Here is a 25006-nt window from a genome sequence, read left to right on the forward strand (position 1 = left end):
CGGGCGCCATTTTGGACGCAAGTTTACGCAACCGACTCCCGCGTACGTAACCGTGCCCACGTCACCGCCCCCTCGGTCCACCACTAACACTGTCAACGCCTCGCCTCGCTCTCAGCCTTCCCAGGGTTCACCGAGCGCGGCGGCGTGGCCCCACCCCGTCTCTAACCCAACGCTTGCCTGGTCGCTGTCTCAATGTAGGTTCCTGTTCTCGGAAAACGGAGAGAACATTAAAAAAAAGAATACGCTTCAAGAAGAAGAAAAAGAAGAAGAAGAAGAATTGCTTCTTCTTCGCGTCATTTTTTTTTTCGCCTTCCAGGAGCGTAGCGGAGTAAGAGGAGGAGGAGGAGGGCGGCCTCGGTTCTGCTACGACTAGCTAGCTTTGTGGTGCTAATTGGTTTATGTGTGCATTTATGTTGCTTTTCCGCCGGATTTGAATGCAAATGCTAGTCTATTAACGCGTTGTTTATTTCACCCAATATCGCAACCATGGAGGACAAATATGCATGTATGTGTACGAGCGTGCGTGAGCGTGCACGTACAGGCCTCATGTAGGCTTCTCCAAAAGCCCAGTCTTTTGACAGCCAGCTGCTTTACCCCCCACCACTACCACCCCCTAAAAAAAACAACAAACCTGGCGACTCTTAATCTCATTTTTTGGTTGTAATTGTCCATGTTGGGGATTATTTGAATTCCATACAAGAGGGGGAAGTGTCGCGTTTGCGATTTGTTGTGATGTGAGCGGTTGATAATAACCCCAAAAGACAGTGGGCACGCATTTGAGATGATTGTTTTTTGGAAGGAGAAAACCACAAAAGCGAGATAAAATACAGAAGACTAAATTCGGATCCGGCGATCCAGAAAGCAGCTCACGGACTCGGCCGGCTGCCGAGAAGTGGTCCGGAAGCAATGAAAATATCACACATGTAGCTCGTTTTGGGTGTTATTCATTGACTTCCTGCTGGTGGACTGGATATCCCCCCACCACTTCACCCACTTAACCACAACACCGAACCAGTTGGACCTGTATTTTTTTTTTTTTTTTTTAAAATGCATGTTTCGAATGGAGGCTTGGAACCGAGCTGGGCCACCATGCGGGTGAGCGCCACACTCTCGCCGAGTTCAGCTCCCTGTCGCCGGCAGCAGTGAGACCCAACTTGGTTGTCATATTCTTCGACGTCAACTGCCAATTTCAGTCTTAAAAAGGACTCTGCGGGTTCTAACATCAAACGTGAAGGAGGAAAACCCCACCAAAAAAAAAAAAAAAGACAATCCCGTTTTTCAACACAGTTGGCTTACCTTCATTCTGGACTACAAATCAATTCTGGACCAGGCCTGAGTGGAAACACTTTTTTGTTTGGGAAGACCTTATTCTTGGTCAAACTAAGTCCACGTCATATATTTCTTTCCACATTTCCCACCACTTTCTCTTCTTGTGTTTGGAACCTCCCTTTTTCCTTCTCCCTGTGGGAAGATGGGTTGTTTGGGCAACAGTAAGACTGAAGACCAGAGAAATGAGGAGAAGGCCCAGAGAGAAGCGAATAAAAAGATAGAAAAGCAGCTCCAAAAGGACAAACAAATCTACAGAGCAACACACAGACTATTGCTTTTAGGTAAGTGGACTCATATGTATGTTATGTGATGTTTTATCAAACTGTAAATAAACTCCCTGGTAACGGTTGAATTGTGCATCACAGCTGCAACAGAACCAATGTTGGACTAGCAATAGGAGGCAAACCCCATAGCTAGCAGTTATAGCGCTGATGAGGTCATTGTTAACAACAGTACATTATGTAACGGCATGAGTTTCACAACAAATAAGCACACACCTAAGTACTGTAACTTATGAATATATAGGACTTTTTTTTGTACATGATTTGGACTCGCTCGCCTCACTGGTCTTTGGGCGAGTGACATAAGCGTGACATAAAAGTGTGGCGTGGTGCACCGCAAGGTGGCGCACCGCAAGGTAGCAGATGGTGGCGCAGCCCACAGAGTAGTAATTTGGCCCAGTGCACCAATGAGCGCACCCAATTTGGTATGGCCGTACAGCGCACCAGGGGGAGGAGTCCACATTTTCAGCTTGGCACAGTGACATTCATTCATTTCACGAGAGTCGCGGGGGGGGGGGGGGGGGGTGGAGCCTATCCCAGCTGTATTCGGGCGAGTGAGGCGGGGTACACCCTGGACTGGTGGCCAGCCAATCACAGGGCACATATAGACAAACAACCATTCACACTCACATTCATACCTATGGACAATTTGGAGTCGCCAATTAACCTAGCTTGAGGGTCGCAGTGGAGGGGTGCTGGAGCCTATCCCAGCTGTCTTCGGGCAAGAGGCGGGGTACACCCTGGACTGGTGGCCAGCCAGCCAATCACAGGGCACATATAGACAAACAACCATTCACACTCACATTCATACCTATGGACAATTTGGAGTCGCCAATTAACCTAGCTTGAGGGTCGCAGTGGGGGGGTGCTGGACTATCCCAGCTGTCTTCGGGCAAGAGGCGGGGTACACCCTGGACTGGTGGCCAGCCAGGCAATCACAGGGCACATATAGACAAACAACCATTCACACTCACATTCATACCTATGGACAATTTGGAGTCGCCAATTAACCTAGCATGTTTTTGGAATGTGGGAGGAAACCGGAGTACCTGGAGAAAATGTCTGAGGGTGGAATTGAACTCGGGTCTCCTAGCTGTGAGGCCTGCGTGCTAACCACTTTGTCCACTTTTCAGCCCTGCATGAAAAATTGGAAATAGAAATACTGTATATCACGTAGTCATTTGTGAATAAATATATCCACAAAACAGCAGCAATAGAACCAATATTGTAATAGCTTAAAGGAGCACACTATGATGAGTTTGTCATGCAACATGCATGTGTATCACAATGCCAGCAACCAACACTTTTAAAGCACATTTAAATACGCTATCAAATCATGTGTCTACTTTTAAAACAGCCTTGAGATTTGATTGTTGTCAATATAGCATCAATTCAGTTGGATTATTTGGAAGCAAACGTGGGGTCTCCTATTTTGCTGCACCAGATACCTTTTTCATGGGAATGTTTCCCCACAGCCCTCGTGTGTTTTGACTGTAGCTCCATGCAGAAGTGAGCAGACACACTCAACATGTGGTTGTGCGTGTGTGTGTGTGTTAAGAGGTTGGCAGGGTCTAAGAGCGTCTGACTCCTCCTCCCATGTCCATTTGTAGGCATTTCAAAGTTACTTGTGTTAATAATAGTCCACTTCAATCGGGATATCTCGATCAAAACGTCAATTTTAAGCCATATGCGTCATTTCCGCTGCTTCTTCCTGCATCCAAAAACAACAACAAGGAAGAGGGGCGTCATCTATGAATACAAAAATATTCAGACCTCAAAGAACATTCATGAAGTTTGTGCTTGACCTGCTGTCCAAATGTGCATACTCAACTCCACCCCTTGACACGCCCTCTCCACACCTTAAATGGTCACTGCAAGGTAGCGGCCATATTTAATGACCCTTTGATTGCATTCCGAATCATGGCTGCTGAGAAGCTGGAGACGAAGAAGCAGAACTTCACTGAAACAGAGGTGGATATCTTCATTGGAAAGCTGCAGGCCCATAAAAACATAATATTTGGGCTCCGTGGATGATGTTATGGGGATATGCTGGAACCTACCCCAGCTGACTTTGGGCGAGAGGCCGGGATGTTACATGTAATTATTTTCTAAACTTTTACTAAAAATATTTTGTGTTTGGAGTTTGCATGTTCTCCCCGTGCATGCGTGGGTTTTCTCCGGGTTCTCCGGTTTCCTCCCACATTCCAAAAACATGCTAGGTTAATTGGCGACTCCAAATTGTCCATAGGTATGAATGTGAGTGTGAATGGTTGTTTGTCTATATGTGCCCTGTGATTGGCTGGCTGGCCACCAGTCCAGGGTGTACCCCGCCGCCTCTCGCCGGCTCCAGCACCCCCGCGACCCTCATGAGGATAAGAGGTAGAAAATGAATGAATAAGTTTCACGGTGGTTGAGTGGTTAGCACACAGGCCTCACAGCTAGGAGACCCGAGTTCAATTCCTCCGACATTCCAAAAACATGCTAGGTTAATTGGCGACTCCAAATTGTCCATAGGTATGAATGTGAGTGTGAATGGTTGTTTGTCTATATGTGCCCTGTGATTGGCTGGCCGTCAGTCCAGGGTGTACCTCGCCCAAAGACAGCTGGCATAGGCCCCAGCACCCCCCGCGACCCTCGTGAGCAGGGGTCTCAAACACGCGGCCTGCGGGCCAAATGTGGCCCGCAGGACACTAGTTTGAGGCCCCCGCCTTGATATGAAAGTTTAATGCTAGTCCAGGATGTACCTCTCACCCGAAGACAGCTGGGATAGGCTCCAGCACCCAGTGTAAAACACAGTACAAGGCTAATTACGGCTATGGTTTTTGACTCCGGTCCACATTATAAGGATCCAGGGACGGTTGCTATCATGCGGACAGTTTTTGTCAAGGATTTGAACTCAATTGCTTTTAGCTTGAATGCAGTACTATTTGCTTTTTATTGTGTCTTTTTTTTCCATAATGGAAGAATGTGACTATCAAGTTGTCGCTGCACGTATCAACATCCGGGCTTGGATATATATGACTGAAGTTATTGATAATGAATTAGGCAACCATGAATCCATTCGAAGGAAGAAGTTCAAGTCTAAATATACAATCATGTCTTTGTCATCACTGCATCCAGCGGAAAACATCCAGTTTGTTATTTCAGCCGTGACCATGTCAACTCTCTCCTGGCCTTCACTTGTCCCAACTAGAAAGTGTCTGCAAAGTATGAAATGTGCTGTTAACTGGACGTTTCCGGCATTGGAAGGATGAAGTCAATGTGGACAAAACCTTTGCATTTTGAGACAAATGTTGCTGTGGTGTCGTATTTCTTGTGTTGTCATGTCAAGTCATCCCTGACATTTATTTTTGTTGGTCTCTTTTTAGGAGCTGGTGAGTCAGGAAAGAGCACAATAGTGAAACAGATGAGGATCCTCCATGTCAATGGCTTCAATGCAGAGTGAGTAATATATTAATATAGTATACAAATAAATTATAATATTATAAATAAGGTAATGGTAATGGTTTAATTTCATTTGAACATGCATCAGATTACAGTTGAATGCATCACATAATCAGTTCACAGTTCCACATGTCCAAAAGGAGTAGGAAGAAGCAAAGCTTATTAAATCCTACCCCTCCATCTGGTACTTTTACAATCAGTAACTGTTACATTTGTTCACTTCCTGCTTTCCTAATATAATATTTTTTTAAATTTATTTTATAAATTTTTATTATTTTTATTTTATTTAATTTTTTTATTTGTTCACTTCCTGCTTTCCATAATACAGTTTAGGTTTTTTTGTTATTTATTTTAAATAATGTAATATATATATATAATATATATATATATATATATATATATATATATATATATATAATATATATATATATATATATATATACGTATATATATATATATATATACGTATATATAATATATTGTAATATATATTTATATATAATTATATATTATTATATATGGAGAAAAATATTATTTATATGTATTAATAATATATAATATATTAGTATAGTATATATAATATATTAGTATAGTATATTACAGTTTGTAATACTTGTGGGTTTTTTTTGTTTTTTTTCTCAAATTTTCTTTTTTATTCCTTTTTTCTGTGAAGCACTTTGTGATTCTGAGGAATGGAAAGTGCATTATAAATTGAATCTATTATTATTATTATTATTATTATTATTATTATTATTATTATATACTTTGAAACCAATCTTATCTACCTTTTTAAAGTTCAGTCAACTCCTGTCCTATTTTGCCCTGGCAGACTAACTGCTAGCAATCAAGCTTAGGCTAATGTTAGCTCGAGCAAAGAGCGGCGATCGCGCTTATGAGCGGTGAAACGAGTAAAGCAACAGGAATTACAAGGAAAATTATGGAGTCCGTTGCATTGGACAGACTAGCCTGCACATTTGCTGTATACTTTATTTTTAGTCAGGGCCTCAAATCAGGTCTGCAGTGGGAACCTGTTGTACAAGTTTTGTTTGTTTTTAAAACGTGAAAACTGGACTGGAACTGATGTAATTAAGTAGTTCGGACGGCAATGATTGTCAAGTTTGAATGTCTTCCTTGTAATATTATCACATGTATGTATCACAATATTTTTAGGATGTATCACAATATGATGATATCGCATTTAAATTCAGCAGAGTCTTGTATAAAAACTTTGCAGTTGATAATCAGCACCTTAGGTGGACTACAGCGTATGACCTAGCACATGAGTCTTCATCACCGCGAGCTGTGTGTGTGTGTGTGTGTGTGTGTGTGTGTGAATATATTCTGTGTGAGGGTCTTTATTAGCTTCATGCGGAATAATCACTTAGGGGTGATATGTGACATGCACGCATTAGCTAGTTCATTTTCTTGGTTTCAGTTTGAGTTTCATGCTTTCCAGTTTGAGATAAAGTGCTGGTAAATATTTTTTACCGAAGCCGATATTATCCAATCCGGGCTCCCTATTCTAAAGATCGGATTGGGACATCCCTACTGTTCACGATTACAGGATTTTATTCACAATATGTCGATTTTTATTGGCTAATTCTGCAACCCGGATGTCTGCTTATTTGCATAAAGATTCATTCATTTTCTATACCGCTTATCTTCACAAGGGTTGCGGGGGGGGGTGCTGGAGCCTATCCTAGCTGTCTTCGGGCGAGAGGCGGGGTACACCCTGGACTGGTCGCCAGCCAATCACAGGGCACATATAGACAAACAACCATTCACACTCACATTTATTTAGGTAAACAATTCTGTGTAACGTTTTTGCTTCAGGAATTGCGGCAGCTGAAACATAAGTTCCACCATTTTGTATTCATTCATTCATTCATTTTCTACCGCTTATCCTCACGAGGGTTGCAGTGGGGGTGCTGGAGCCTATCCCAGCTGTCCTTGGGCGAGAGGCGGGCTCCACCCTGGACTGGTGGCCAGCCAATCACAGGGCACATATAGACAAACAACCATTCACACTCACGTTTATTTGCGTAAACAATTCTGTGTAATGTTTTTGCTTTGGGAATTGCGGCAGCTGAAACATAAGTTCCACCATTTTGTATTATTTATTTGAAACTATAACAAGGCACAAAGGAAGTATTTGATCGTGTAGCGCAGCAAGTGCACATGTCAATATATAGAAGCCGGCAAAATGATCAAATTTTATATTCATTTAATTTATTAACTGCAAGACCTGATTGTGATTGGTGTGCTCTTTTTTTGTGAGATATTGTACATATAGTTCCTAAATTAGAAGAGTTAATGGTACTTTAGCGTGCAGGTTTGACTTGTATAAAGAAAACGATAGCTTGCACACCACCTTTGGCCCAGTGTGGTGTCGCTTGTATTGGAGTGACACTATAAACACAATGCTGTGTTGTCCTGAGACACTCAAGGTGAAAGAAGAGTGGCTGGCTCTCTCTGCTCGCCTTTTTATTACAAATATTTCTGTTCAAGAGTGAACGGGGGGGGTGGGGGGAGATGGTCCGAATGTCTCGTAGCAGAGTGCTATCCTTCAAAGCATGCAGACATAATTCCGAATGAAGGTCTGTTTAACCTTCTCTCTGTTAAAAACAAACTGTATAAATGTCATAGTAATGTAGAGCTAGGCACTTTTTGATATATCAATATGAGTTATTCTTCTTTGGATGTTCCTGTCCCATCATGACTAAACACGCATTGGTGACATCATGACAAAATCTTACAAATCTACCGCTAAGAGATTTTGTATTCATCTTTGTCAATCATCTTTTTTCAGAGAGAAGAAGCAAAAAATCCAGGACATCAAAAATAATATCAAAGAGGCCATTGAGGTGAGTGATCACACTAAGGGTGCGTTCACAATTTGTTGATCAAGTGCAGCAAGTGGAACGAGACCACTTGAAAGATGAATTGCAAGTGAATTCTGGTGCAGTTTGGTTCATCCGAACGGGAATTTGACATGGACCAGTGTTAAAATGACGGCAAAAAGTATGCACAAAGCATGCATTAAAAACTAATAAAAATTATTATTATAAATAAATAGAATTAATACATTGTAATTATATTATATTATTTTGATGAAATGTATTTTTTGGTTTTTGTGTTAAAATGACAGCAAAAAGTATGCACAAAGCATGCATTAAAAACTAATAAAAAAATATTAAGATTCTAAATAAATAGAATTAATCAATTGTAATTGTATTATTTTTGATGAAATATTTTTTTGTTTTTTAGTGTTAAAATGACAGCAAAAAGTATGCACAAAGTATGTATTAGACACTAATAGAGAATATTATTAACTAAAAGTTATTGTTATTTTTGAGGAAATATTTGTATGTTCTTTGTGTTAAAATGACAGCAAAAAGTATGCACAAAGTATGCATTAAAAACTAATAAATATTAATATTATAAAGAAATAATAAATTATTAATATAATTATTTTTGAGGAAATATTTTTATTTGTTTTTTAGTGTTAAAATAACAGCAAAACGTATGCACAAAGTATGCATTGAACACTATAAAAATATTATTATATTATATTTGGGGGGAAATATTTTTGTTACTTTTTGTGTTAAAATGACAGCAAAAAGTGTGCGTAAAGTATGCATTAAAAACAAATATTATAAATAAGTATTAATACATTACTAATATATTTTTGAGGAAATATTAGTTTTTTAGTGTTATTATGACAGCAAAAGGTATGCACAATATGCATTAAAAACTAAAAAAATATTACTATTAAGAAATATTAATACATATTGTGAATACATGTTAATTATAATATTTATTAATATTATTAATAAATATTATTTTTTGAAATATTTTTATTATTTTTTTGTGTTATTATGACAGCAAAAGGTATACACAAAGTATGCATTAAAAACTAAAAAAAATATTACTATTAAGAAATATTAATACACATTGTGAATACATGTTAATTATAATATTTATTAATATTATTAATGAATATTATTTTTTTGAAATATTTTTATTCGTTTTTTGTGTTATTATGACAGCAAAAGGTATACACAAAGTATGCATTAAAAACAAAAAAAGCTATTACTATTAAGAAATATTAATACATATTGTGAATACATGTTAATTATAATATTTATTAATGTTATTAATCAATTTTATTTTTTGGAAATATTTTTATTAGTTTTTTGTGTTATTATGACAGCAAAAGGTATACACAAAGTATGCATTAAAAACTAATAAAAACTATTACTATTAAGAAATATTAATACATATTGTTAATACATGTTAATTATAATATTTATTAATATTATTAATAAATATTATTTTTTGGAAATATTTTTATTAGTATTTAATGCATACGTTTTGCAGTCATTTTAACACTGGTCCATGTCGAATTCCTCCCCCCTTGCATTTGAAATGCAGTGTATCGTTTACACAATTAAAACTCACCACTCCACCCGCCCCACTATTAGCTTTGATTTGAGCAGGTGGATGTTTGGGGCCCAAGTGGGGGCGCGAGTATCCCGCCTGTAGAGGGTGCAAATGAGCACTAATATTTTGTGTGAGCAAAGCCTAAAAGTGCTTAAGCCGACATTGCTTGTTGTGATCTTGCACATTGATTTGTTCTATTATTTGACTTGCGCCACCGCCTGTGTGTTTCTGTTACGACAGACCATAGTAACCGCCATGAGCACCCTGACACCTCCAGTGCAGTTGGCCTCTCCAGGAAACCAGTATCGCATCGAATACATCCTCAACCTCGTCAACCAGAAGGACTTTGAGTTTCCGTCTGTGAGTATTTACATGTCGCAAACAAAGAACTCACTTCACAACCTTTTTTATCAAGTACTCCTGTGAAGTGATTTTCAACCATTTAGCACTTAAGTGCTTTTAAAATTGAGCAAGAGTAAATAATTGTTTATCTCTTTGACTTCACCAACAGGCGTGAGTTGTAATTTAGTTGTAACCACTAATGGACGTGATGCTTGTTAGTGGTTGGCGATGACTGATTTGTCTTATCGTTGTCTGTTAGCATTAGCACAGACGCTACCGGGTAACATTGAAGGTGTCCTGCCTGGTCCACCAGTATGATAGACCAAGTGTGAAATTATATTTTGTAGCTTTTTCCGTTATTTACTCTAGAAACAATGTAAATTTACATTTATTAGAGATGAGCTGAAGTTAGCATAGCTCATTTTCGGCCCTTTGTATTGAATTATGAACCCCTACACACAGAAAGCTTTCTAGATCTTCCGGAATCTACACCTATTCCAGCTGTGAATCCATGGATTTAAAAAACAGTTTGTTTTAATTTATTCCACCCACTCTGCTGGGATTGGTCTCACTCCCGAGCGCTCCGGAGAACTTCCGGTCTACTACCGAAACCCACTTTCTAATTTTGTCGGTATAGGAGCCGATAATAAATGAAAAAAAAAACCCGTGGAGTGCTACTTCCAAAGTGGTTAGCAACTACTAGTAGCTCATGAGCTACTAGTAATTCTTGCTAGCTGGTTAGCTAATGTTAGCATCACACAGTACCATATACCGTAGATATGGCATGACAAATGTCTTTCTAATAACGATTCTTGAAAACTTAGAATGGATTCAGAATTGTAATAGATAGTAATCGTGAGTAATTTTTGTTTTATGGTACATCTACAGTGCTATAAACAATTCAAGGTTTCCCAGTTGCGAATGCAATGATCATGCATTTGCAGAGTTTTTTGTGTGAAATGAAAGTCATTGTATCGAACAGATATGAAGCTGTAGCGTGTGTGTGTGTGGATAAGCAGCGGATGGTAGGTAAATGTCCCCAAATCCCAAGTGATAATCCCTTGACAAGAGTATCAACCACTGAGGTGTACTAATGACCTTGGCGGGTAATGCCTTGGTGGGCCTAATTTTCTCACTGGGGATTTTCCCATTAGCTAATTGTCCAAGCCAGAGGAACTTAATCAGTGCCACACTAGATTTATTGTGTTTTTTTTCACAGAAAATCACTTCAAGTATAGTAGTAGTACCTCTTTATGTTATATGAAAAAAAATATATATATATATATATGAAAAAAATATATATATACATGTACAGGGTCAGGCAAAATGATCTGACACATTTGTAGGTTAAATAAAAGGCAAATAAAGTAAAGTAACAAGTGTTTTTATTTTCGAAAAGTACATATTAATGTATATATATTATTGTATATATATATATTGTAATAATATAATATAATGCCATTCTGTTTTATTATGTTTTAAAAATGAAATCAGTTCTGGCGGTGCGAGGTCGGTTCATTTTGGTTTCAATGCAGATCCAGTAGCTCTGAAGTTGTTAACCCATAACAAGATGGTGTTGGAGCTGGTACGGGATCATGTCTACCAAGATTGAAGTGCAAATGGAACGCTCGTTGTGTTGCAGTTATAGATTCATTTGTTTTGATAAACGTTTCCACAATAAAAGTGCGATGCTCACTCGTCCAATTCATGGCAGCAACTGACAAAGAAATAAAAAAACTATGGCATTATATAAAAAAAATAGTTTCTTTACTTTATTTGCCTTTTATTTAACCTACAAATGTGTCAATTATTTTGACTGACCCTGTACAGTAAAGTCTCGTTATATCGATATCGGTTAAAACGAATTACTACTTATTATGATACTATTTTCATTTCCCAGCTTTTATGATATAATTAGCTCCGTTAGCACGATACACGGTTATTATGATAATCCGGTTACTATGATGCCCTTTTCATCTCCCGGCAGCCAATTTGGTCTGCTTATATCGATACAAAAGCAGCTTAAATCAATCTTTGCTTAAGGATTTCAATACCAAAAAAGAACACGGCGAACGGCTGCTTCCAGTCAACTTTATTTTTCACACTTCCACCACCAGAGTGCAGCACACACAGCAGAAAACACCCGTCCCTCGCGCCTACCCCTCCGGGTGGCAACACCTTCCCTATCGATAGTTCCGGGGTGAATTATGTCCCGGTAACCGGTAATCACTACAGCGTAAGTTTATTTTTATTTACTGTAGTACAAAATTTATTGTAGTACAAAAGCATGCTAGATACGCAATCCATGAACTCCAGGAGAAAATTACATACATATCAAAGATCCGCCCACTTTTAATGCAGTTCGGCGCAGGATCGGATATATGGATAGTCCGGTTATATCGATATTTTTTTCCGACTCCCGAGAATATCGATATAACGAGACTTTACTGTATATATAAAAAGAGTAGTACGGAAACCAGAACATTTTGTTTTGCATTATTGTTTATTTTTTTATTCGTGTTTTATTGTTTGCATGTTCCCATCATAATAACAATCGGTATTTCTCTAGGTAGATTAAAACGGTCCGCACGAGAGTGCCAGAAGCTCTAAATCAAGAGAACAATGGGTGTCTATGATCCTGCTGTTGCTGCACCAAACATTAACACAAAGCCTCCCCTCCTCTGCTCTTACACAATGCTCTTTCTGTCATGCCTGTGTAGCATGTGATCCACTAGTGTGATGGAGGGGAAGTCATGTCTTCCTGATAACCGTTAAGACGTTTGCAGTTTTGGACTCAGTTATTTGTGGTGGTCGATAGTTCCAATTCGTTTGCGTACATGGTGGAGGGGATGGATCTGGCGTCGGCATCCTGGCTTTTGCATTCGCTCTTTATACGGTCTTGATCGCTATCCACGGAGATCCTGTTAGACCCGGTGATTGGAAGTTCGGACCTCAAAAGTCAGAGATTAATGGAGTTCAGTTGGTCGATATTCAAAACCAGGCAAGAAGCACCAAACTACTAATTAATAGAGCTAAGTCATTATAACGGCAGGTAATTATAACTTTCTAGATCTTCCAGACTCTGCATCTCTTCCCGTATTTTTTCCTTGGATTTCCTGCTTCAAAAGTTTTATGTAATTTGCTCTCCCATGTTCCTCCCGTAGGGCTGCACGGTGGTCGAGTGGTTAGCGCGCAGACCTCACAGCTAGGAGACCGGGGTTCAATCCCACTCTCGGCCATCTTTGTGTGGAGTTTGCATGTTCTCCCCGTGCATGCGTGGGTTTTCTCCGGGTACTCCGGTTTCCTCCCACATTCCAAAAACATGCTAGGTTAATTGGCGACTCCAAATTGTCCATAGGTATGAATGTGAGTGTGAATGGTTGTTTGTCTATATGTGCTCTGTGATTGGCTGGCTGGCTGGCCACCAGTCCAGGGTGTATCCCGCCTCTCGACCAAAGACAGCTGGTATAGGCTCCAGCAACCCCCGCGACCCTTGTGAAAATAAGCAGCAGAAAATGAATGAATGAGGGATGAGTGGTTAGCCCACAGGCCACACAGCTAGGAGACCCAAGTTCAATCCCACCCTCCGCCATCTCTGTGTGGAGTTTGCATGTTCTCCCCGTGCATGCATGGGTTTTCCCAGGGTCCAGGGTGTACCCGGCCTCTCGACCAAAGACAGCTGGGATTGGCTCCAGCACGCCCCCCCCCCGCTACCCCTCGTGAGGAAAAGCGGTAGAAAATGAATGAATGAATGTAATTATAACATGTGATGTTGAGATGTATAGATACAGAGAGGATGCCATGCTTAGAGAGAGTAGAAGAACAGATAGGGCAATGAAGGGTTTAAACACATGCTCAAGCACATGACTGATTATAAAAGAACGCTGTGTTGGTAAACACATGATGAGTCTGCGGTTGTGGAGAACTGCAACATTTGCCCGGAAAATGTTGTGGCCCACTTGGTCTTGAATTGCAAAAAAAAAAAAAAAAGTACAACAGTTGGTTCAATTCTAGTGTTGACTAAATCAGCCTGCTAGATTGTCCGTATCTTTATATTTTTCTTCTATTTTGGACATTTATTAACATTGTTACACTCAATAGTCCAAACACAGAACCTTCTTCCTGTTTACATGAGTGCAAGTAACAAGAGGCGGGAGACATGTCACATGGTTTGTTGTGGAAAGAAACAGAACCAGGGAGGGAACTGGACCAAGTTTACAGAACGTAGGTGAGAAAGTAGCTAGGACCTATTTCATGCAATAGTATGGTTTATTCGTTATTTCTGGGGCTGCACGGTGGATGAGTGGTTAGCGTGCAGACCTCACAGCTAGGAGACCAGGGTTCAATTCCACCCTCTGCCATCTCTGTGTGGAATTTGCATGCGTGGGTTTTTTTTCTGGGTACTCCGGTTTCCTCCCACATTCCAAAAACATGCTAGGTTAATTGGCGACTCCAAATTGTCCATAGGTATGAATGTGAGTGTGAATGGTTGTTTGTCTATATGTGCCCTGTGATTGGCTGGCGACCAGTCCAGGGTGTACCCCGCCTCTTGCACAAAGACAGCTGGGATAGGCTCCAGCACCCTCACAACCCTTGTGAGGAAAAGTGGTAAAAAATGAATGAATTAAAAATATTATCATAAAGGCTGCACGGCGGGCGAGTGGTTAGTGTGCAGGCCTCACAGCTAGGAGACCTGAGTTCAATCCCACCCTTGGCCATCTCTGTGTGGAGTTTGCATGTTCTCCCCGTGCATACGTGGGTTTTTTTCCGGGTACTCCGGTTTTCCTCCCACATTCCAAAAACATGCTAGGTTAATTAGCGACTCCAAATTGTCCATAGGTATGAATGTGAGTGTGAATGGTTGTTTGTCTATATGTGTCCTGTGATTGGCTGGCCACCAGTCCAGGGTGTACCCCGCCTCTCGCCCGAAGACAGCACCCCCCGCAACCCTTGTGAGGAAAAGCGGTAGAAAATGAATGAATGAATGAATAATAGTATCATAAAGGCTGCACGGTGGAGGAGTGGTTGGCATGCATGGTCTCGCAGCTAGGAGACCCAAGTTCAATTCCACCGCGACCCTTGTGAGGAAAAGCGGTTGAAAATGAATGAATGAGTTATTTCTGTTTGAGTCATTATAGAACTGTCATCCGCCCCAGAATTTTTGCATTCATAACATTGCATCATGTGGTGCTGTTTTTTTTTCTTGCACTGTGATAAAGGAATTTCTTTTCTATTTTTGTTGTTTGACCTACAATAGAATCTTCACTCTGGCTCATCCACCCCTTCATAACGTCCCACGTCATCTTAAACAGAAACCAGGAAGTTGCCTGGTAAAATATGGACCAAAGCCAGCGGTACCGCAATTAAAATAGGGGGTACGTGAATGAAAAAATAAGCAATTGGCGCCTAACAGTCACAAATACGAGTGCGTCTGAACGCCTCACAACACGGAGCAATCATAGTCAGATGATTATGTTGTGCATCCGCGCACTATGAAAACATGGCAACGTATATACAGCATGTCACTGCACTTACAAAGAATGTGAGGCCAATAGGGAAGTGGGCGCAGTGTGTCACAGAGTCCGTCTGCACTGTGTGGTGGTCACCCCCCCATGCACCCCCCCCCCCCCCCCAGCCTGTATTTACCTTTTAGCAGATGTGTACACAGGCGTTGCCCAGGCGCAACGTACAGTACATGCTGGTGGTGTCAACAAGCCGGTGGAACACTCCATTCTCCGGTCATTAGATCAGGGGTGTCAAACATATGTGCGGCGGGCCGAATGATGGGCCGCAAATGGGTTTAATCCGGCTCGCAAGATATTATAAACTATAAAAAAAAAATTAGCTGCATTTTCAATAAAAAAAAACTGCTGTTCTAATTACGACCACTGGATGGCGCTATAGTAATAGTGTTGAGCAATCAAACTGGCACAGAGCAAGTCTTTATGCCTACAACTTTAATTGACAGCTGTGAGTTAAAATGAGTTAATCAGAGTGAGCATCTTTAACCAACAGTCAAACTATATGTTTATAATTGACCCAGACATGACCAAGATAAAGGAATATATACAAAATATTATTCCTTCCTTTATAAATTGAATAATTTTGTAGTTAGAAGCACCTTCTACATATGTTTTTAACATTATTAGAGCCCTCTGGACATAAAATAACAACCCTATAGTCACCTTTACACTCATATTACCCAATATAGTAGATATCATCAGATACAATAAGCAATGTAAGGTGTAAATAAAAAATTGGTGGCCAGCCAATCACAGGGCACATACTGTAAACAAACAACCATTCACACTCACATTCATACCTATGGACAATTTGGAGTCGCCAATTAACCTAGCATGTTTTTGGAATGTGGGAGGAAACCGGAGTACCCGGAGAAAACCCACGCATGCACGGGGAGAACATGCAAACTCCATGCAGAGATAACCGAGGGTGAAATTGAACCTTGGTTTCCTAGCTGTGAGGTCTGTGCTAACCACTCGAACACCGTGTAGCCCTAGAGGAGGAACATGGGAGAGTAAATTACATAAAACTTTTGAGAGTTTGAAGCAGGAAATCCAAGGAAAAAATAGAGGAAGAGATGCAGAGTCTGGAAGATCTAGAAAGCTTGCTGTGCTGTTCTGTTTTTGGAATGTGGGAGGAAACCGGAGTAAACCCACACATGCACGGGGAGAACATGCAAACTCCACACAGAGATAGCCGAGGGTGGAATCGAACTCGGGTCTCCTAGCTGTGACGCCTGCGTGCTAACTACTATTATTCCTATTTTTAAACCAACTTTCCTATTGGACATATAAATAATGTGGCACATGGTTAAGTGAGTAAATATGTTATTACTGTACAGGCAATGTCTTCAGTCACATTATTATGAAAGCCTTATAACCTAGTAATACTCAGAGTTCAACTTACACTAACAGGAATTCGAACCATTTTGGCTAGCTAGATATTATACAGATGTTATAACGTGGTTACAGTTTACACCCAAAAAGTATCTTCATCGTGCATTTGACTTGACTCTGCTCTCTCTCTCTCTCTCTCTCTGCAGGAGTTTTACGACCATGCAAAAACACTGTGGCAGGACGATGGCGTCAAGGTGTGCTACGAGAGATCCAATGAGTACCAGCTCATTGACTGCGCACAATAGTGAGTAGCCTGACATTGACAGTGATTCACCTTTTTTTGTGTGCTTTATTGTAAATGTTAAAAGGGATTCGTTTTTGCCTCCAGGGATGTTACATTGTCATACATTCATTCATTTTCTACCGCTTTTCCCCACGAGGGTCGCGGGGGATGCTGGAGCCTATCCCAGCTGTCTTTGGGCGAGAGGCAGGGTACACCCTGGACTGGTGGCCAGCCAATCACAGGGCACATATAGACAAACAACCATTCACACTCACATTCATACCTATGGACAATTTGGAGTACTTACTATATGGGACCTTTAAACTTACCATGATGCACAAGTGGAGTCAATGCCTGTACATTATGATTTGACTCTTTGCTGACACCTAGTGACATAAACATGTACGTGCTCTCCACATCATTTACTGCAAGTCTATACATTTTCAACCCTAGCAGTGTCCAAAGTAATTAGTAATCCACTAAAATCTGATATTGACGAGAAATTTTTACCAGTTCCATCTGCTACATGTATGTAATACATTCCAGATAATATTCCAGATTAAAGCTAGCTTTATGTAACGGCAGCATCCGGGAGTCAACATGGCCCAGCCTGAGTCATCTGTGGGCCACAGGATGTTGAGAAAAGGAAGAGGGGTGGCGTTTGAACGTTGAAGTGGCCAATATATCTCAGCTGTTAGCGACTAAGTGCTACTGACTTAAACTTGCATGTGATTTAACATTGGTTGTTTAAAAAAAAAAAAAAAAAAACAGACAAAGATATGGCCCGTGTTCTTCCTTACGATGGTACAGTCCAGTCTTTTGTTACCTCCCACCCACACACAAAAAAAATTCCTCGTCTTTCTCCTCTCTCTGTCCATCTGTCTTTTCTCCACGTGTCTTCCTGTCTGTCCTCCGTGGAGCTGCATCAGATTGGGAACTGATAGCCTATTAATAGCGCTTGTGGTCAAGTCTCCATGGTAACGATGCCACAGGCCATGGCGCCGGGGAGCTATTTTTGAAACGTACTCGGTAATGTCAGACAGACGCCACAACACTTTTAATTCTCGCTCTTACGCCATGTCATCTCTTTTTATATATATATATATATATAACGTGCTTGAAAGGTTGCGCAACAGTTTTATCTGTTCCAGGGTCAAACTGAACCCTAATTAAACTTAAAGGGGACCTATTATGCAAATTTTCGGCCTTTTGTATTGAGTTATGGATTCCGATAGAGCAGCTACACATAATAACCTGCAGAAAGCTTTCTAGATCTTTCAGAATCTGCACCTATTCCAGCTGGATTTCCTTGTATTATTATCTATTCCGAAAGTCACTTATTACAGTCGGGTCTTGAACCAATTAACAATGATAAACGGGGGAATTACTAGACTGGTTCATTACTTCTCTCCAATATAGACCAGTGGACCAGCCAGGAAACCTTTCAAGTTGTGTCTTAATTGTACTCACATGCACTTAAATAATCCGACAATGTTTATTTTAAGACGTGAAAGTCATTTACTCTTGTCGTCTTGATTTCCTTCTTTCAGCTTTCTAGATAAGATCGATATCGTGAAGCAGGGCGACTACACGCCGACAGATCAGGTGAGTCTGCTGCGTCACAAATTATGTGTTACCAAAGTTCACGAACGATCTTGAGAACTTGTTTGTGTTTTTTTTTTTTTTTTTTTTTTTTTCAGGATTTGCTGCGGTGCAGAGTCCTAACTTCAGGGATCTTCGAGACAAGATTCCAAGTGGACAAAGTTAATTTTCAGTAAGCAAAAAACATGAAACTGTTTGTTTTCCGTAAGTCCCAGAGGAACCACATTAGTGTCTTATCCCAAATCTAGCCTTGATGTTGGAATTTAGGCACTTTTCAATAGGGATCGACCGATATGGGTTTTTTTCAGGTTGATGCCAATACCGATTTTTTTCCATCACCCTTAGCCGATAGCCGATTTAGCTTGGGCCGATATTTGTGGCCGATATACCGATATAATATTCCAGGTCTCAAGTTTCAACAAATCTTTATTGAAATGTAAACACTGAACACAGTAGGTTTCAGCTTTCTTAAACACGCATTTAAACGGCATTATCAACTTTAAAAGGAATAAATATTCATTCATTCATTCATTTTCTACCGCATATCCTCACGAGCAGGGGTCTCAAACTCAACTTTACCTGGGGGCCACTGGAGCTAGGGTCTGGGCAAGGCTGGGCCGCATCAAGTTTTCAAAAAAAAAAAAACGCATTTATTAAAAACAGAAAAATATACAAACTTTTTCAGTGCTTTGGTTCCGATTTTCTACAATAAAAGCTCTGATAAAACATTCCACTGTTCTCAAATATCTTTATTTTTATTTTTCTACACAAAATGAAAATGAAAAATAAATAAACAAATCAAGAATAAAGAAAATCAATCAGTAATAAATAAATATAATAATAATAAAACGGCAAATAATAAAAACTTAAGAAACCACATATAGTTGGTGGGTAGACAAATTATTTTTTTCAGATTAAAATGAACAAAGCATTATTAGAGCCCTGTAGACATGACAAAACACAACTATAGTCACATTTATACTCTTTTTATTTACAACATATTGCGCAACTGCAGGGTCTTGAGACACATGCTAACTCGCAAACTAGAGAGCTAGCGACCTAAACGGTAGCCTTCAAGTTATTTCCTTTAAACTTAAATAGCCAAAAACTTACCACTTCCACACGGATAGGGAGGATAACTATTAACAGTTATTTAACCTTTAACATGAACATTAATCAAACGTAATAATTTTTTCTGGGTACATGATACCATACAGCATCCATATCAAACTTGCGCGGGCCGCACTAACATTAAACTTTCATATCAAGGCGGGGGTCTCAAACACGCGGCCCGCGGGCCAAATGTGGCCCGCAGGACACTACTTTGAGGCCCCCGCTCACGAGGGTCACGGAGGGTGCTGGGGCCTATCCCAGCTGTCTTCGGGCGAGAGGCGGAGTACACCCTGGACTGGTGTACCCCCAGCCAATCACAGGGCACATATAGACAAACAACCATTCACACTCACATTCATACCTATGGACAATTTGGAGTCGCCAATTAACCTAGCATGTTTTTTGGAATGTGGGAGGAAACCGGAGTACCCGGAGAAAACCCACGCATGCACGGGGAGAACATGCAAACTCCACACAGAGATGGCCGAGGGTGGGATTGAACCCTGATCTCCTTGCTGTGAGGTCTGAGTGCTAACCACTCGACCGCCGTGCAGCCAATAAATATTCAACCATATGCAAAACATTTCTGTCATGGTTGAAGTTTTATCTAGCATTGATTTGACGACTGTGCCTCCGCATTGAGACGCGGCGGAAAAATAAATCGGCGAACCAACACGCGTTTCGTATCGCCCGATACTGATTCAAGTAAAGAACGCAAATACTATTGTTTATTGTGCAAGAATTTCCACTCCAAATCCTTATCTCTCGTTTCATTGACAGCATGTTTGACGTCGGCGGTCAACGAGATGAACGCAGGAAGTGGATCCAGTGCTTTAATGGTAATGTCATCCGAGTCCCTCTCTTTTCACCTCACTTGCCCGATGACCTGGCCATGCCGTGTCTTGACTGTCGTTTACCTTGACCTTCTCCAATCCATGCAGACGTGACGGCCATCATCTTCGTGGTGGCCAGTAGCAGCTACAACATGGTGATACGAGAGGACAATCACACCAACCGTTTACAGGAGGCCCTCAACCTCTTCAAGAATATCTGGAATAACAGGTGGGAATTACAAGAATGACCAGGATTTTGGTGTGGATCTCCACAACGGCATCATTATTTTGTTGACAAAAGCCATTGGTTTTAGGCAGCATGGCGGTCGAGTGGTTAGCGCTCAGACCAGGGTTCAATTCCACCCTCGGCCATCTCTGTGTGGAGTTTGCATGTTCTCCCCGTGCATGCGTGGGTTTTCTCCGGGTACTCCGGTTTCCTCCCACATTCCAAAAACATGCTAGGTTAATTGGCGACTCCAAATTGTCCATAGGTATGAATGTGAGTGTGAATGGTTGTTTGTCTATATGTGCCCTGTGATTGGCTAGCCACCAGTCCAGGGTGTACCCTGCCTCTCGCTCTAAGGCAGCTGGGATAGGCTCCAGCACCCCCCGCGACCCTCGTGAGGAAAAAGCGGTAGAAAATGAATGAATGAATGAATGTGCAGACCTTGAGTGGCACAGCGGTCGAGTGGTTACTGCACAGACCTCACCGCTAGGAGACCAGGGTTCAATTCCACCCTCGGCCATCTCTGTGTGGAGTTTGCATGTTCTCCCCGTGCGTGGGTTTTCTCCGGGTACTCCGGTTTCCTCCCACATTCCAAAAACATGCTAGGTTAATTGGCGACTCCAAATTGTCCATAGGTATGAATGTGAGTGTGAATGGTTGTTTGTCTATATGTGCCCTGTGATTGGCTGGCCACCAGTCCAGGGTGTACCCTGCCTCTCGCCCTAAGACAGCTGGGATAGGCTCCAGCACCCCCCACGACCATCGTGAGGAAAAAGCGGTAGAAAATGAATGAATGAATAAGGCATTGGTTTCCTGTATGATTGCTTTTTGGTGATTACGTAACCCAGTGTGAGGGTTTCCCTAGCAACCACCATCGCAGCATCAAATATAAATCCTGTCATTTATTTACAACATCCAGCGGCCACTGGAGTTGCACATCACTAGGGGCAATACCCCATGATTTTTTGGGAAATGGGAAAACGGTCTCAATGTTTTTTTTTGTGTGTGTTCTCTTCAGGTGGCTGCGGACCATTTCTGTCATCTTGTTCCTAAACAAGCAGGACCTCCTCGCAGAGAAAGTGCTGGCAGGAAAGTCCAAAATCGAGGAATACTTTCCAGAATTTGCTCGCTACACTACACCTGACGATGGTGAGATGGTATTTTTAATAGCGTTTGCATTGTTTTCATGTTTTAACATGAGTTATTTTTTTTGCACTCTTGCAGCAACACCAGAGCCTGGAGAAGATCCTCGTGTCACAAGGGCAAAGTATTTCATTAGAGATGAATTCCTGGTCAGTACAATTGTTTTTTTTTTGTGTGTGTCAATAGCCACGTTTACATGAGTTTTTCCTCTTTCCAAATGACTTTTCCGAAAACAATGGTATCCATGGAAAAGGAATATTCCAATCTCTAGTCTACATGCGTCGCTATAATCAACCAGAATAGCCAATGGGGCATACGCAGTAAAACGTAAACATCAACATCATGTGATACCGACTTCCTTGAGTTTTTCTTTCACTTGTTGGAATAACTCCGTATTGCCAGTTTTTCCGTTCGTCCAGTCTTGAAATTTAGTTCGGATCAAAAACAAACTTTCCGCAGCAGTCCAGTGCCGATTGCTCGCCTCCATTTTTAAAGCCGAACAACATCTCGAGCTGCGTGTTACGTCATATCTGAGCATGTGCTGAAAGAACGCACCCGGAATAAATTTAAACAGGAAAAGATCAAATTCAATCTTGCTAATATTTTATAATTAAACTCGGGACATGTTTTATATAGATATATATTTTATTTTTTAATAAAAACTGGACTTGTGAATGGCGTATAGAAGGGTTTAGATTCTGTTCCACAGATGGCGCTAATGCACACGAAAGCTGCTTGCCAACCGCCAATAAACTACAGAAGAAGAAAAACACCACGAAGAAGAACACACCCTGACAACTTTCCGTTTGAGCGGGTACAAGATACCTCAATCGGATTGGGGAAAGGAATATTCCACCCCTGGGAATCCCATTATATATTCATTCGGATTGGCACTTTTCTTTCGGTATGAGTTGTATTCATTCATTTATTTTCTACTGCTTATCCTCACGAGGGTCGCAGGGGTGCTGGAGCCTATCCCAGCTGTCTTCAACCGAGAGGCGGGGTACACCCTGGACTGGTGGCCAGCCAGCCAATCACAGGGCACATATAGACAAACAACCATTCACACTCACATTCATACCTATGGACAATTTGGAGTCGCTAATTAACCTAGCATATTTTTTTGGAATGTGGGAGGAAACCGGAGTACCTGGAGACAAAAATTGCTGACCAAGTTCTTTTTCATTTTTGGACCAGCGAAGTAAAATATTGTAAATAACGCGATGTGTTCCTTTACACAGAGGATCAGCACAGCAAGCGGGGACGGGCGCCACTACTGCTACCCCCACTTCACCTGCGCCGTCGACACGGAAAACATCCGCCGCGTCTTCAACGACTGTCGGGACATCATCCAGAGGATGCACCTGCGGCAGTACGAGCTCTTGTGATGGGACGAGAAAAAGAGGTTTTTTGGCCCCAAAAAGAAAAAGAAACACACAAAAAAAAAAAAAGAACAAACTTGGGAACAGTCTTTGAACTTTTCCACAGACATGCCAAAAAGACACTTGGAGACACACACACATATACAAAGTACATGATGCTAACTTCCCCTTGCTGCTAACCCCACTTTGATGGACATGTCTGATGGAGAAAGGGGGGGGGGCACTTCCCTTGGAGATCTTCTCATCTGGAGCCGCTCAACCTGTATCGATACATCTGATTAGCTAGCATTGTGCTCAGGATTTGATTGCATATGGACACAATACACACATAGCAGTAATATCACATATGCATATCGGGTAACCCCCCCCCCAAAAAAAAAAAAAAAAAAAAAAACACACACCAATGCATCAAATGTGCATTTACTGGATTATTCCGCAAAAACATATTGATCTCCAGAGTGGCTTCCTCATCGACAAGCCGCTGATAATTATTATTATTATTTTTGTTGTTGTTGTTGTTGCGCCTCCGCAGTGCTTTGAGATTAAACGCCCACAGTTAGCGGGTGGTCAGACTTTTTTAACAAGCAAACACAAAATGGAGGCATGTTTTGCTTTTTTTTTTTTTTTTTTCCCCCCCTCCCACTCCCCTCTCCGGATGAGATTTGAAATCGACGACGAGAGGAAGAATCCCTCCTGTGCTTTGACATCATATATCATCATCATCATCACACGATGGGACAAAGAGCATCCATTACAGTATCTTTAAGTTAAAGATGCATTATTATTTTATTGTCTACATTTTTTTGTTTGTGTGTGTGTGTGTGTAGGGGGAGGGGGGGGTGGCTGTGTGGACTTTAGTGCCATTGTGCCCTCTGTGTGTGCTCTCTTTTTCTTTATCTTTCCGGTTTCTCCCTCCTATCATCTGCACTAAAGACAAAAAAAAAATTATCCATAAATTGGAAAGGGAGGAAGAAAATGGCAACAAAAAGATACGTACCCCCCTAAGCTCTGCCCCCTGTCCAACCCTTCTCCATTTCGCTCTCTCTCTGTATCTGTGTTTACTTTACTTTATGTTACTGCTGAACTATTATTCTTGTACAGACTGTAAAATGTATTATTTTGTACAACTTTATTGAGAAAAAAAATAACTTTTAGAAGATCCCTGTGCCTTGATCACGACTGTACGTGTGTAATGAGCTAAAGTGGGTGTCATACTGCGCTGTATAGCTTGGCCAACTAATGCCCTGGACCCCCCCCCCCCTTTTTTTTTTTACCACTTCCTTCCTTTTTTTTTTTTTCTTTATCTCCCTCTGCATCCACCCGGGCGCTCTTTCTCTTTAGGACCTGGGGGACACCCACACACAACCATTTGTAGCTTCTTTTTTGGGATTTTTTTCCCGTTTATGATTTAAATGTCTATTTTTGGATCCATATACCCCCTTCCCCCTAAAAAGGATGAATATATGAAATGTATAGGGGCTTTAAGAAGAGTATTTTATTAGGAAAGAAATGACAAATTTTACACTCAAGTGTGCGTTTTGCTTCTAAGTTAAATCCTTTCAACTGAAGTTGTGTTCTTTTGGTTTCTTGCATTTTTTTTGTTGTTGATTTTGGAAGGTTTAAAAAGGGAAAATGAACCGATGCAAAACATTTGCCTTGTTTTTTTTTTCACAAGTCGTATTCTTTTGCTACCAAAATATCCACACTGGAAAAAGACCAAAAAATGAT

The 25006-nt window shown here is 41.0% G+C and overlaps 2 protein-coding genes across 3 annotated transcripts in view; one reads left to right on the forward strand and one right to left on the reverse strand.

The window, feature by feature from the left end:
• Positions 1-1165, reverse strand: part of LOC131136465 (piezo-type mechanosensitive ion channel component 2) — a 41178-nt gene extending 40013 nt beyond the window's left edge. The window contains exon 1 of the mRNA XM_078798000.1: positions 1089-1165. Coding sequence (XP_078654126.1) covers positions 1089-1165 — 77 coding nt within the window. The remainder of the gene's footprint in view (positions 1-1088) is intronic.
• gnas (GNAS complex locus) lies at positions 117-24928 on the forward strand. Of its 2 annotated transcripts, XM_058083308.2 has the most exons (12): positions 123-1610; positions 4979-5051; positions 7864-7918; positions 9738-9857; positions 16903-17000; positions 18530-18584; positions 18680-18753; positions 20475-20533; positions 20636-20756; positions 21772-21902; positions 21978-22045; positions 23138-24928. In XM_058083308.2, exons 1-12 carry the CDS (start codon positions 1472-1474, stop codon positions 23282-23284), a joined length of 1140 nt encoding a protein of 379 aa, XP_057939291.1. In that variant the 5' UTR covers positions 123-1471; the 3' UTR covers positions 23285-24928. The 2 variants fall into 2 exon arrangements, with proteins under 2 accessions (XP_057939290.2, XP_057939291.1); XM_058083307.2 differs by having other exon boundaries at positions 117-1610; positions 21772-22045.
• The last annotated feature ends 78 nt before the right edge of the window (positions 24929-25006 follow it).

Source organism: Doryrhamphus excisus, linkage group LG17 (assembly GCF_037039965.1).
Source record: "Doryrhamphus excisus strain RoL-2023G ecotype Guam linkage group LG17, RoL_Dexc_Guam_v1.1, whole genome shotgun sequence".
NCBI classification, from domain to species: Eukaryota; Metazoa; Chordata; class Actinopteri; order Syngnathiformes; family Syngnathidae; genus Doryrhamphus; species Doryrhamphus excisus.

Coding starts and splice junctions, on each gene's coding strand:
- gnas (XM_058083307.2), top strand. CDS start 1,472: ATGGGTTGTTTGGGCAACAGTAAGACTGAAGACCAGAGAAATGAGGAG. Junction 17,001..18,529: donor CTCATTGACTGCGCACAATA/GTGAGTAGCCTG, acceptor TCCTTCTTTCAG/CTTTCTAGATAAGATCGATA. Junction 18,585..18,679: donor ACTACACGCCGACAGATCAG/GTGAGTCTGCTG, acceptor TTTTTTTTTCAG/GATTTGCTGCGGTGCAGAGT.